Below are 14732 nucleotides of genomic sequence, written 5' to 3' on the forward strand. Positions count from 1 at the left end.
GCAGAAGGGAAGGAAGAAAATAGAGGGTGTGTTATTGAACAAGTTCCCACAGTGGGCAAGGAGGGCTCAGTCCCACTGAGAAACCCCAGGAGGCAGTGTAGACCACGCCTCGGACATCCCAGCCAAGGGAAGAGGAGTCCGTTTTCCCATGCCCAGCCATCATGGTCTGAGGCCTCAGAGGCATTAGCTCTGCCGGCCCTTCAGGCTGCCCCACGTGTGCAAGTCCAGAGAAAGCCCGAGGATAGGGAGTAGCAGGTACCTGCCAAAGACCACTGTCTATAAGTAGTGAGACAATGAGACGCCTGCACCGTCCACTGTAGGGTAGAGCATAGTAGGCTGCCACTTTCGACATGATTTTTTTTTTTTTTATATCAATGACATTTTAAAATCAGGAAAGAAAAACATAATAAGAATATTCAATAAAATATTAGGTTTTCTAGAGAAAAGACTTAAGAGGCTTGAAATTAAGTCAGAAAATATGCAGGGAGGCCAGGGAATCTCTCCTCAAAGGGGTCCTTCCACCTAGAAAACGTGCCCTGGACGTGAGCCCACCCCACACACTGGGTGGATGGTGCCGGAAGAAGAGAGACGGCGGAGATGAAGCACGTTCTGACATTTTATTCACTGGTCATAAATACAGTCTCGTGCGCATGAAGGGGGTCATGAACAAGGGACTAGCACCTGGAACGTGACTGTCACAGAGCGCTCACGGCTTCACCATCACTGGCCGGAGGACTCCCTGCAGCTGCCCGGGGGGGGGGGGGGGGGGGCGGGGCGCACCCCCGATCAAGCTTTGGGCTTTGTGGCGATCCTCCTTCTGGGGCAGCAATTTATTCTTGGCTCATTCTCAACAATTTTTTAAAAATTCATAAAAGATCGAGTGTTTGCAAGAAAATATCAAAGAGGATAAGAAGATTTTCAGTTCTTCTCAGAGTCTAAAAGTAAAACGGGAAGGTAAGGAAGAAGGAGAGAAAGGGAAAAGGTGTCAGGGGTGGGCCAGGCTTCTTCCTTTCCCCAGAGCGTTTTGAAAAACAAAACAAAACCGGGAGGTATTAATGCTGTTTGGAGATGGGCTGCGTCTCTCTGATGAGCCACTCGAGGGCTTCCTGGCGGCCCTGTTTTTGCAGTTCCTTCCCGATCACATCCCTGCAGGTCAGGTGGTAGTTGTTGAGCCAGTCGCACTGCAAGAGGGAAGGGATACAGACGTGGCCTCACCATCACACCTTCACCAAAGGCTGCGCAGCAAGCAGTGAGGCCCCACGTGCTGAGATCACAGGACGAGAGTAAAGGAGCACGAAACCCTTTCTCCCTGCTCATGGACAAGCATGTCCATGTGTCCCACCTCCCTGGAAATCGATGGGACGAGGCCACACGGCCGATGGTGAAAATGCTCCTGGAACCATCTACTGCATGTGGACTGGAGTGACTGTGAGGGAACCACGAGTGCCTGACGGCAAGCCGTGGCTCTGGGCTCCCCTGAATGCAGAGTAACTTGTAACCAGGTGTCCCCCTCGACAGCACCCCTGGAAGCCATGACGAGAGAGTGGGGGCAGGGGTCTCACAGCTCCTGCACCCACCCTGGTTGCCTCAACTGCTGTGAAGACACACCTGAGGCTGTCCTGCCAATGCGCTGAGTTTCCTATCCCGTATCCGCCTACAAAGCTGAATAAACTAGGATCAGTCAAGCCAGTGAGGGTCTTGTGAGTGTGGCCGTCTAGATGCGCCCAAAGCCTTTGGAGGTCAAGGCCTGCGCTGCTGCAGGGTGGGGTTGGGAGTACGCTTGACTTTCAGAGGCTCAAAGGAATGGGGCCACCACACCAGGAGATAAAAAAGAGGTAAAAGTATGGAGGCTGATGGGACTTGGGGTGTGTGTGTCTGTGTGTCTGTGTCTGTCTGTTGGGACGGGGTGGGGGGCACTGATGCGCTGAACCTGATGACAAGGGTTCTGCCAGTCTCCTCCGAGTGAGGAGGGAGGGAGGATGAGGGCTGGAGGGAAGCACATTCTGCCAAGAGGACGACAACCCACGCTCTCCACTGCCCCGAAGGGGGCCTGACCACATCACATCAGACAGACGGGGTGTGTTGCCGATGACTTTGACCCAACTGGTACTCCTGTGCCCACTGATAAGAGCCTCCTAGTCTTTCTGGGAGGTGGGGAAGAGGGGTGGGATATCAAATGCAAGCAAACGGCCGCATGTCAGCAGCAAGGCCAGGCAGAGCTGTAAGGCAGCCTGCCGTCCAAAGCAGCTCAACAGTGCAGACAGGAGCAAGCCTGGGGCCACAGAGACACTCCCAAGACCCTTTTGGTTGGGGCAAGCTGGGGCACCCGCAGGGGCTGGAGCAACGTCACAAAGGCCTTGGCAGCCTGCAGCACCCACATTCATGTCCAACCAGAGTCCTCTGCTGCCACCTGGTGACAAACCGATGGGAATGCAGACCTAGCCCAAAAACTCCCTAAAGTTTCTACTAAGACTGGGAGAAGGTAAAGGGCAACGACTGGTAACTTTAAAAGCCCAATGGACAGCGTCTTGCTGTGGGGTATTACTATGCCTTAAGACAGAATGAAGCCCCAGATTTACTGAGTGCTATATGGGAAATGAAGACTTTTGCTAAAAGAGATAATAAATACACTCTGCTTGGAATATTAAATACTGTCCTCTACTTGTAATTTGTGGAAACTTGCTAATGATTCCAAGGTAAGAAGATAATTATCTGTCCTATAAAAACTGATTGGCTAAAAGAACAGTTCAGTGATTGGGGTATGTAAGGTATAGTAGTGAAGACTGGACCAGGCAGAGAGCACTGGTCTTTGTCCAGTGTCATGGGGGAGTCACAGGTTAAGAAGACTCTCTCCCTCAAGGAAAAATGGCCTCGCTAAACCTTCCTCATGCACTATTTCCCTGGATAAAGTGGAAGGTCACGTGGGAGCAATGGCTCCTGACTGGTACACTTCATGCGGACAGCAAGGCCCATGTGACCTGGAATCACTTGGCAGAAGCCACAGCCTTGGGCTTCCAAGAGGGCAAAGTGACTTATTAGTAGAGGGTCCCTTGCTAAGACCCTGGAAGCTGTGCTCGAGGGCCGCAAGAAGAGACTGGTTCCTTGGGCAGAGGGCTGTAAGCAGGGTGGCTGCCATGCTCACTTCTGTGCTGTCATCCCCTCTCACCTAAGCCAGCCCTGTGGGGACCAGAGAAGAGGCCCAGGGCCGCAGGAGAGACTCTTCCCGCTGAAAAGACACACCTGACACTGTGCTGCTGCCAGGCTGCTGCCTGTTCTGTATCCATCTACAGCCTGAATAAACTAGCATCAGCAGAGTTTGTTTGGGTGCTGTGAGCGGGAACATTTGGCTGAATCGCGGCACTGGTGGTCAAGATGAGGTGCCCAAGCACAGAGGCAATCGAAGTAGCAAGTGGGTGACCTTCCTCTGTCACCCATCTGTGAGCTGGATGGGGCAGAGAGGGAGCTTCTGGCTGGGAGGAGCCCGTTCCACGGCCCTGCAGAAGGGGGCTCCTCAGCCCTCAGAGGCGCTTTCCTCTAGTGCCAAGCACAGGGCCCACGCAGGCTCCACTGAGGGTACGCTTCTGCCTCAAAAGCCCCTGGGATGAGGCCAGCGGCTGCCTCTGGGAACACACACTTCTTATTCCTCGAGTGATGCGCCACGCTTGTCCTGCCTTTGGCTTCTGCTAGGCATGTGCTTTCTGCTGGACTTCTGCCTGCCTGCCTTGCTCTGGAATTTGGGTCCTTCTGGCTTCTGGCTTCCTGGCTTGGGCCCGACCACGTCACAGCAGACAGACAGGGTGGTGTCGTCTCCATCCTGTTTTGACCCTTGTCCCTGCTCTGACCCTGCTCACCTGCCTGGTCCCTCCAGCCTCGCTCCAGGTTCCCGGGTCTGCTGCCCCACCTGGCCTCATGAGCCTGGGGAGCCGTGCTGGGATTGCAGGGGCTCCAAGACCTGTCACCCTCTGAGCCTGACAGGTGAGCACTGCCGTGCGTCTGCTCTGTGACGGGTTGCAGAGCCCAGAGCAACAACGTCTCTCCCTGCCTGGGACAAAACGCGGCATAGGGTAATAGCGTTTGCTTCTCAGTTCCTTAACGTTTCACGCAACACAAGAAAACAATCTGGCGTGTGCAGTGGCCCCACCCACCCACAAAAATGCAGGGAAGACACATGCCCATGTTTGCTAAACACGCCTCAGGGCAGCTATGGCTGTGGCCCTCCTGGAAAGCAACAGCACACTATTCATTCCCACCTGTGAAGCCCTACCATCCCCAACAGTGAGGAGAGCAGGGCTATATGTACCTCGAGACCCAAAAATACAGGAAAAGCACCTCCAGTCCTCAGGAGACCTAGGATTCTCCAACTCAGCTGGCCTAGGCTCTAACTTAAAAGTGATAGCGGGGCTTCCCTGGTGGCGCAGCAGTTGAGAGTCCACCTGCCAATGCAGGGAACACGGGTTCGAGCCCTGGTGTGGGAAGATCCCACATGCCGCAGAGCAACTGGGCCCGTGAGCCACAATTACTGAGCCTGCGCGTCTGGAGCCTGTGCTCCGCGACAAGAGAGGCCGCAATAGTGAGAGGCCCGCGCACCGCGATGAAGAGTGGCCCCTGCTTGGGCTTCCCTGGTGGCGCAGTGGTTGAGAGTCCGCCTGCCGATGCAGGGGAAACGGGTTCGTGCCCCGGTCCGGGAAGATCCCACATGCCGTGGAGCGGCTGGGCCCATGAGCCATGGCCGCTGAGCCTGCGCGTCCGGAGCCTGTGCTCCGCAGCGGGAGAGGCCACAACAGTGAGAGGCCCACGTACCGCAAGAAAAAAAGTGGCCCCCGCTTGCCACAACTAGAGAAAGCCCTCGCACAGAAACGAAGACCCAACACAGCCATAAATAAATAAATAAATAAATAAACTGTCAACGAGTAAAAATAAATAAATAAATAAAGTGACAGCGGAGGGGAGAACGTAGGGCAGCTCTCCACCCCACACGCTTCTGCCCTCCCCCAAGGCTTCCTCGTTACCTCTTTGTCTGTAAGAGAATCCACATCTATCATTTTGGTCTGTATTGGAACCAAAGTTAGAGGGTCAAAGGTCAGGCTTCCCCGGTTACTGAAGTTATACTGTGGGAGAAGGAAGAAAACAGAAGCATTTAATCCTCTTTACCACAATGACCCGCCACGAGGTCACTCCCACCAGACAGGACTGTCCCTCAGAGCCAGGTGTAACTAGGAATCGAGACGTGGTTAGCTGGTCACCATTTTTAACAGACACAGGAGACACGATGAACACAGCGGATGCCACTTTCCAAGAGCTGCTCCACTGTGCAAACAACAGCCTGTGCCACCAGGAAAAGCCAAAGAGTGCTGAGGGGCTCCCAGCAGCAGGTCCACAGGACTCCTGCCTGCTGTGATGGAGAAGAGGCACAGAGGGTGTCTGGAAGCAGGGGCATCTCTGGTTTTGGTTCTCGAGCCTCTGCTAAGGCATAAGTCCCCCAGCAGATCCCTTTTTTTGACATCAACCATGCAGCCTGCCTTGACCCAGCCAGGCACATCAGGTGACAGGTAACAGGTCTGTCCAGTGCACGTGGCATGGAATGGCCGGGGCACACAGGGCACGCTCGGTCTCTGTTCCTGGCGGGGCCTGTGGGACTGAGGGGAGAGGCCACTCTCAAGAAGAGTGACATCAGTGTGCAAGCAGAGAGGAGACCCTGCAGTCAGCTTCCCTGAAGACTTAGGAAGCCACCTCCCCCCAACAGTTCCATTTCCAAAATTACCCATGGAGGAGAAGCAAACAGGTCTTCTAGGTCAAGTCCAGCACCTAAAGCCTGCGACCTCTTGGTAACGTGATGGGGAGAGGGTGACACACCTGTCTTCCACAGGGCACCACACCTGTGGGGCCCAACCCAGGGGGTAACTCGGGCCTCCTCAGCTTTACCTGATAAAAATCATCTGGGGCATTTGTTGAAAATAGTTCCCAGGCCCCAGCCCTGGAGATTCTGCTTCAGTGTCTGGAAGGGGCCTTTAAGCGAGCACCCCTCCCCCACAGCAGAGGAGGCTTCACAAGAAGCTGCCTCCAGTAAACTCGGAGCCCCAACTAACAACAAGCAGGGGGCTGCCTGGGGCTCCGTGAGGTCCAATTCAGGGTCCCAGTTCACTAACGATTTTCCTTCTGGCTTTGCAGAGGAGAATGAATTCCAGGAGAGACACCCCTATCGGGAAGGAGGCTCCATTCCAGCCCCAGAATGACATGCTCTTGGTTCCCAGGACAAAAGTCCTCATCCTCCCTCATTAAGGAATAAGGGAATTTTAAAAACAAAAATCCAATTACTCACCTTGGTCTTCACAGGCACCACCAGGACAACATTCTCAATGCGAATTCCGAAAGCCCCGTCTTCATAATACCCTGGCTCTAAAGCAAACCAAACCCCAAGATGAGAAGCAGCCCACCATGAAGATAAGCACAGAGAAGCTTGCACTCCTGGGATGAGAGCGCTTCCCAAGAAACAGATGAAGGGCCACTCAATCTGGGTGTAAGAGCCCAGAGACGCCTCCTCCCGTGGGGCACTTTTAATAGGCACTTGAGGTCCAGAGAAAGGCTCAGAAGTTCCTGAGAACTGGCTGCAGGGTAGGGAGTACAGTAACAGAGGATCCGCCAAATAAATTATGGGGCATATCCATAAGACACAATGATGCAGGCAGTAAAGTACATTCACAAAAATGTGGTATCGATATGGGAGAAGACAAGAAGCTAACATAGCAAAATATTAAGTCATGTTTCCCCTGGGTATCTGGATTACAAATGATTTTCATTTTCTTCTTTATACCGTTCCATAGTCTCACTTCTTCTACAATGAATATTTATCACTTTTATAATCAAAAAAGGTTGTTGGTTGTTGTTGTTGTTGTTTAATTCAGGAGGGGGAAATTATTTCCAATTTACTTTATAATAATGAAAATATAAGAAACAACAAAGAGCTTTCAGAAAGGCCAGAGGACCCACGCACACCCTTTAGGTGAGGGACACCTACCATCAGTGACAATCATGCCGGCCTCCAAGGGCTCATCAGAGAATGTTTTATAACTGATGCCACAAGGACCCTCGTGAACATTCAGAAAAGACCCAACACCGTGTCCCGTCCCATGCAGGTAATCCAGGCCAGAATCCCATAAAGCTGAGCGGGCAAAGGAGTCAAGAAGGTGGCCTGAAAGACATATTAAGAACCACTTGGTGATTTTGTACAGTACTTTTCAACTTGCAAAGCACTTTGGAGATTACATTTGTTATGTTTGGCTCCAGAAGGTGAAACAGAAACCAGCGGGTAAAAGTTACTGGAGGATTCAGGTTTCAGCCCAACACAAAGAAGAACTTTCTAACAGTCAGAGCTCCTGAGGAGGGCGGCTCCCCCACCAGTGAGAGCTCCGTCTGAAGCTGGAGGATGCTGGTGAGGAATGGTCACCTGTAGCAGGTAAGGGCTGCAGTAGATGACATGGACGCTCCCTTCCTAGCACTGGGACCCTACAGTTTCAGAATTACAAGTTAAGATTCTAACCAGACTGCAAGCATGAGGAAAGTGGTGCCCAGGGAGATGAGTGCCGGCCCAGCCTAAGCAGACTCAAGGCCCAGGTCTTGTCAACTCCCCGTGCAACGGCCCACCCACCCATCCTCATGCAAAAAGGTATATGTCTCAAGTCTCAGTAAAATAAATCCCAATGAGGGTCCTGAAAGGAGGCACCGGCCCAGCACTGAAGGGCAGACAGGAGGCTGCGCCAACTTCCACTGGGGCCCTGAGGCCTTCATGCCCTGCTGCCCTCTCCTGGGAGCCACCCACGTGGGTCACCTGACACCATAATTGGTCAGGAGGGAGGTTCACACCTGACCCTGGGCCCAGTCCGAAGCCTGGCTCCCTGGAGGTCCTCTCAGCTCAGTCCATGCAGCACCCCCATTTGCCCAGGATGGGCCTGAAGTAGGCTGGGGGCTGGTACGGCGAGGGAAGGACGTGTTCTTCCGCCCAAACTTAGACACGTCTGATGCCTGAACAAGAAAAAGCCTGCCATATGATTGAAGGAATCACCTACCTTTGGTTCCAGTCGGGAAAACAGCTGCACTCACAGCTATGTGGCCCTTGAGGACACATGTGAAGCATTCCTGCCAAAGAAAACCCAGAGGGCATGTTCAGCACTGGCACAGACGTTTTAATCCTGTAGTTTTCAGGTAGTTCTGAAAACCCTGCCTCTGAAGGTTTTGTAGCAATACCACAGAGAAAATCAGAGGAAAAAGGAAAAAAATCTGGTGGTGGAGAAAAACCTTGGCCTTGGTACCAATTTTCCAGAAAATCTTGAAATTCGATTTAATAAAAGAGAACTGACTGAGAGATGACCCCACCAGTCTTTCCCTTGTAATGAACGTTCTGCCATAGTCTCTGCCATCTGAGCCTCAGAAAGACTGGGGGAAAGCACTGATGACACTAGCTAACGCTTACCGAGCTACTCCTCTGTGCCAGGCGTGATACGTACAGCACTGTAGGTTTAATCCCACACTTCCTGTGGGAGGCACTCTCACCATCCCCACTTCATAGAGAGATGAATGCCAGGTCGCGCAGTTCATAAGTGGCAGCATGTGGCCTTGGAGCCAGGCAGTCCTGCTTCGACCTCTGTGCACCTCACCACCATCTATACTCAGGGTTTAGTCCCTACTGCCTGGACAAGAAAAGTGCTGTTTGGAAGGGTAGTGGCTTGACAGTAAGGTGCAGAGTCAGGACTAAACCCCACACTGTTCAATCTGGTCTGGATTGAACACAGTACAAGAAGAGTCACACCAAAGGTAGGTATCTGGACCCAAGGTCAAACCCTTCTTCATTTGCTGGTGCCTACAAATGAATGACACAAGGGACCAACACTGGGAAATCTGCCCTGCTCTATCCCATAAAGCCCTCTTCCCTGGACAAGCTTCCTGAAGGAGCTCCCTGGAAAAAGAGGTGTACTCAGAGATTCAACCAGTATTTGCCAAGCAGTGACTATCATCCAAGAACCTGCTGGGCTCACGGAACCTTCACAGCCAGCCTCGGAGGTGAGTACTCTTCTCGCCGTTTTTATGGATGGTCTAAGTGTTGAGGTTAAGGTCATGGAGTCTGTAAACAGCAGAGAAGATCTGAAGCCCAGTCTCCAAACTCATGGTACACATCTCTCTACCTTACAGCTGTTTCCTCTTTTCCATGCCAGACAGACCAGAAACTGAGCAGTGCATGTCATTTCAGAGGGTTCCTAGAGAGTTGAGCCTATAAATAGGAATGCTGAACTTGAAAAAAGAACGGGGGTAGCTTTCAGAATGAAATCTAGACACTGTTCGTAAAAAGGCATATATTTCACTACCCCACTCCCTTCCCCAAAGAAACTTCCTGACTGAAGAGAAGGCCAAAGCTATTAAAACTTGAATCTGAGCCACTCTGACCTTAGAAGACAGAATGCTTTTAAAATCTCTCCAATAATTAATTAAATGGATGTCATAAAGCAGATAAGCCTGATTCCACAGTAATGAGCTATTTTACTGTCCCACATATAATTTTTACTTACGTATACAATCCTTTTCACAAGAGAGAACTGTCAAAGAGCAGAGAGGGCCTCTCGAGTTTTCTCTTACCTTCTCATAGGCCGTAGGGGTTCCAAAATGCATGGTACGAGTCACATCTGTGGTTCCGTCCCTTTCCAAAAGGAAGGACAAATTAGTTTTCACTCAGAATAAGCTTTTGCTCAAATGTGAGACAGATGAGGATGTGGAGAAATTAGAACCCTCATGCACTGCTGGTAGACATATAAAATAGTAGAGCCACTTTGGAAAACAGTTTACAGTTCCTTAAAAGGTTAAACATGGAGCTACCCTAGGACCCAGCAATTCCACTCCTCGGTAAACCCCCAAGAGAACCGAAAACGTATGTCCACACAAAAACTTGTACACGAAATGTTCACAGCAGCATTACTCATAATACCCAAAACGTAGAAACAACCTAAATGTCCATCAACTGATGAGTAAACAAAATGTAGTATACACGTACAATGAAATACTATTCAGCAATAAAAAGGAATGAAGTACGGATACACACTATAACCTGGATGAACCTGGAAGACATTACACTAAGTGACGGAAGTCAGCCACTGAGGCCCTCTAATTCCATTTATATGAAATGTCCAGAATAGGCAAATCCACACAGACAGAAAGTACACTAGTGGTTCCCTGGGTAGGGGAAAGTGGGAAGTGACTGCTAACAGGAATGGTGTTTCTTGTTTGAGGCGATGAAAATATTCTAAAATTGATTGTGGTGACAGTTGTACAATTCCGTGAATAAACTAAAAACCAGTAATTGTACACTTCAAATGAGTAAGCTGAATTATATTTTAATGAAATTGTTAAAAAAAAAAAAGAGAGAGAGAGAGACAAAGTGTGAATGCAAGGATGGCCCAGTGTAGTGGGAGTAAGCTCAGTCAGGCCCTGACACACACACTCTTGGTCTACAATGTGAGGACTGTTTCACGGAAGACACCATCCCTGGGATTATGGATGAAAGGGAGGTGGACAAAGTAAATAGGAACCTGTTTCTAGCAAAAGAAGGTCAAACTCTAATTCCTCCTATCAGGATGGCAAGCGGTTTACTGGACCCTAGAAATACTCAAATGCATCTTTTAGAACACCCTAATCCACCCCTTGACACAGAAAGAGTAACTTCTAGAATCCTTCTAAAATATAGAAGTGAACCAAAGTTACACCATTACCCAAGAAATCCAAATACCCTTAGCTCTAGGCTTTTATTAACTCCAACCCACACGTCCCAAGGCTAGGTTGTGGCTTCCATCTCCACCAGCCAAAGTCCCAACTTCAGTGGAGCAAGGAGTAGTAAAAGGCCTTGCTCGTGCTCTCTCAATGCAGACAACACCTATTCCTGCTCCTCCTCGTGGGTTCCACATCAAGACCCAACCAAATTTTGGTTTCTCTGAGAAACTATTCTAGATGATGACTGCAAAAGCAGCAAGGCATGAAGAAGGAAATTCAGAAATTCAGGGACAACCCTCGTTTCTCATTCATTCATTCAAAATTAAACCCTCACTTCACAAGGCCCTGGGGAGCTGCCAGGTGGTTGTATGGGCTGGAGCAGAAGACTTCCCAATGGTGCTGAAAGCTGACTTTCAGTTATTTATTTAGTGTTTAACAGCTTCCAGCCAAGGACTAAACATTTCTATCAAACGGTCTTTTGTGGGAACAGGATCACAACTGGGCTATTTCAACAAGGGGTGAAAAAAAGGACAAGACATGGAAACAATTCCATCAGTGGCTGGCGCAGCATGAGATGACCAGCTGAGCAATCTCGGCTGGAGCCTGGCTTGTCCACCTACTCAACTGCCTTGATTCAGTGGAGTCAGGCTCTACACAGCCCCGATTCACTTACTTGTATTGAGCGCCCGAGTCAATGAGGTACACCTCATCCAGAGACAAGGTCCTATTCGTCTCGGGGACAGGCCTAAGAAAGTTAATTAAAAATTAATTATTCCACAAATGTAAATGCTTCCTGAATCTGGGAGGAAGGAATACAAGACTTCTTTGTACTGTGCGAACAATTTATGTAAGCCTTAAATTATATCACACTAAAGTTACCCAATAGGTTAATTATTTCAACTAATATTAACCTTCTACTATTCAAAGACCCAGTCAACCTATCTCCCCAACATATAAAGAGCTCAGGAGAAGGAAATAACATATTTCTTTGTATCTTCCTCCATTTGTGACTGGAAGAGAACAAGTGTTCATCAGATAATTGTAAAAGCTACAAAAATAATAATCAATAGAAGCAATAGGACCAAGCTGGGAAGTGGGAAGAGAGCAGCCGCAATCATTTGTCTTTTTTTTTAGGGGGGGGGGGCGGGGAGGCAGTCCAGGCCCCTGCCTCAGCCTCCACTTCCCTCCCTCAGTCCTAATCCCATCAGGTGCCTCCCCACTTGCTTCCTAGACCACCAGACAGGCAGAAGGTCAGTGTCTCAGTCTCTGAGAAAACCTAACGGGATTTTTGCTGGGGAAAGGAATGGACCATGATGCTCTTATGCTAGAGCTTTTTTCAAATGAACATCAGGTATTTTTTAAAGTGATCTGATTTCTCCATGCCTTTTTCCAGACAATATGCTGCACTGGGAAAAGCTAAAAGGGACACGAGCATTCCAAGTCTCCGTCCTGCAGCCGAGAGAGGTTCTCAGAGAGGTTCTCCTTCACTTCCAGGCAATGAGGGTGAAAGTGGGCACTCGAGCCCAACTGGCAGAAAAGACAACCAGACATGGGCCCAGTTTCAGCACCCTCCTGTCGACAGGCTTCCAACAGCCACAACGAAGAGACACCAAAGGAGAAGCAAAATTCTCCCCCCTTGGTCTGAAATTATTTATTGTGTTAATTATATGCAAAATTCTAGAGTAGTATCCAGCCAGGAAATTCATCACCTGCATTAAATATAAGACAAAACTGAAGTCCTTTTGCTATTTTAATGTTGGAACAGAGGCATTAATGTGAGAGAACTGTACAGTCACGTATCTGTGACTGTCTCCCACACAACAGCTTCAAAATTTGTCCCAAGACTAAAAACTCTAGAAGTGATTAAAAAGGCGGGGGGTAGGAATTTGTGCCCACGTACAGCACTGCAGCACAGTGAGACAGCCAAGTGTTCCTTCACTATGCACATCACAGGTGGAGAGCAAAGGACTCAAAGATGCCCACACGAGGCAGAACCGTGTAAGCCAGGCGAAGCTGAAGCTGGAGCCCCACTTCCCACCATCTCTACAGTCAGGTCTAGTAGTCCTAAATTCATCAGCGCCCCCTTTGTCTCACAGTGCAGGGATGCGCAGCTCTGTGGGTCCATGGGCTCTTGTAGGTCATGTGGTACAAATCCCCATAGGCTGGGGAGGAAAGAGAGATTACAGATTATCTCTTCAACCGTAGCAGGGTGCTCCACAACCTAGTGATAAGCTTTTTTGGTATGGAGGTGATGGAGCTCACAGGACGTTTGGAATAGTGCATCAAGAAGGCTGCCACTGTCAGAAAAGAAAAACACTAAAAAGTCTAACTACTAAGATTCAGGGATTATGAATACAGATACTGCAGTCTCAAAGGAAAGAGGGACAACCCGTCTGACATCGCGAGAATGTCAATGCGAAACCTCTGTGCCTAAGAGTTGGCTCCCAACAGGCAGAGGCTTGGGGATTTAGAGCAAAGAAGAGAAAATAAGACCTCCAAGGTCCTATTTCCCATATAAGAACAATCTCAACAGACACACGGAGGTGGGCGCCAGGGCCTCTGGTAGAATAATGTCTCTCCCCTGCTCAGGCTCCTGTGCAGAAGCAGCAGCAAAGCCGGGCAGCGTGCTCCTCCGCATGCCTTACGCGTAGTGAATGATGGCGCCGTTGGGTCCCGTACTGGAAATTGTTGGGAAGCTCAGGTCCACAAAGTCAGCCTGCTGCCTGGAACAGAAAGACACACAAGAGCAGAGTGGCTTAAAGGTTTTTACTGTGCCAAGAATCAGGGCCCTCCCGGCTTCATTTAACTTGCCAAGGAAATGAGCACAAGGTTCGCGGGCCCCCAAAGTGATCCTTACCTGCGGAATTCCTCAGCTTTGTCAGCAGCTGAGATCTCCGTCACGCCACCTTTGGGCACCTATAAGGAAGTTGCTTATAAACCACTGGAGTGTGATAAATTCATCCGTGTCTTACATATTATAGGAGGTGCATTAAAAGCTTACTTTTTCCTCAATCCCCATGTCCCAACTGTCCAATCTATAGGACACAGCATATGTCTCATCTTTACAAGGAGGGAATTTCCAAAGGCTCTTACCAAAGCCATCTAAAAGTAGAAGCGTTTCTATACATTTAATTTTTCACTCAACTATTTCCCTCAGTGTTATATCCTGAAAACTCCCAAAACTTAATATGCCTAAATTTAAAAATTAAAAAGCATCCCCACCTAGGATATCATCCTAAGAAAGTGATCCTAAATAAATAAAAAAGATAAATGCAAAGATATTATTACAAGGTGTCTGGTAAGTGCAAAAAAAATTTAAAACAATCTAAGACATTTGAAAATAGAAGGAATGGGTAAATAAATCAGTCTAGCTATTGAACAGTCTCTATTTGAATCATTTTTTTAAAGACCTCAAAGCACATGGAAAATGCTCACACTATGATAAGTAAATACAATAAACAAAATACAAAATCGTAGCTGTACAGTGAGAGACATGTAAAAATGATTTATGTTGAAAAAACAATGTACACAGATGAACAATTGCCAAAGAGGAAAAAACTGTTACACCAGTGGGAATCAGGGCGCTATTTTCTTCTTCCAATTTAAGCTACTTTAAAAGAGTTGTTTACATAATATTTAAAGGGAATATGATATTGTTTAATAAGAGCACAAAGCAATCACCTTCCTGTCAACTACAAGGAGTGAAAGGGCAAGAAACTAATGCCCAGGAATCAATTTCATATAAAAAGTTTTATGGCTTAAAGTTCAAAACATACACAAAGATCTTTTTTCTCTTAACACAGCCAGCTTGCCTGTAATATCGTAAGAGTCATTTTTTCTTATAATGAAACTCCACTTAGTTATAAGATAATTCCTTAACCAGAAAGGATCCATTATGTTAAGGAATTTCGTTCTTCATCTTTGTTGCTACTGTCTATAATTAAAGAATTTTTAAATACACACACACCAAATTTCCACAAAGA

At 48.6% G+C, this 14732-nt stretch overlaps 1 protein-coding gene across 3 annotated transcripts in view; it reads right to left on the reverse strand.

The window, feature by feature from the left end:
- Positions 1 to 910: 910 nt before the first annotated feature.
- The window catches only part of XPNPEP1 (X-prolyl aminopeptidase 1), a 61208-nt gene continuing 47386 nt past the window's right edge, over positions 911 to 14732 (reverse strand). For all 3 annotated transcript variants that reach the window (XM_082641526.1, XM_082641527.1, XM_082641525.1), the window contains 9 exons: positions 13607 to 13665; positions 13395 to 13472; positions 11423 to 11494; positions 9625 to 9685; positions 8064 to 8133; positions 7016 to 7189; positions 6320 to 6396; positions 5010 to 5108; positions 911 to 1181 (listed from right to left, as the gene is read on the reverse strand). In XM_082641526.1, the coding sequence (XP_082497652.1) occupies positions 1053 to 1181; positions 5010 to 5108; positions 6320 to 6396; positions 7016 to 7189; positions 8064 to 8133; positions 9625 to 9685; positions 11423 to 11494; positions 13395 to 13472; positions 13607 to 13665 (819 nt within the window). In that variant the 3' untranslated portion in view covers positions 911 to 1052. The remainder of the gene's footprint in view (positions 1182 to 5009; positions 5109 to 6319; positions 6397 to 7015; positions 7190 to 8063; positions 8134 to 9624; positions 9686 to 11422; positions 11495 to 13394; positions 13473 to 13606; positions 13666 to 14732) is intronic.

The sequence above is a fragment of the Mesoplodon mirus genome, assembly GCF_964341445.2.
Source record: "Mesoplodon mirus genome assembly, chromosome: 2".
Classification (NCBI taxonomy): Eukaryota; Metazoa; Chordata; class Mammalia; order Artiodactyla; family Ziphiidae; genus Mesoplodon; species Mesoplodon mirus.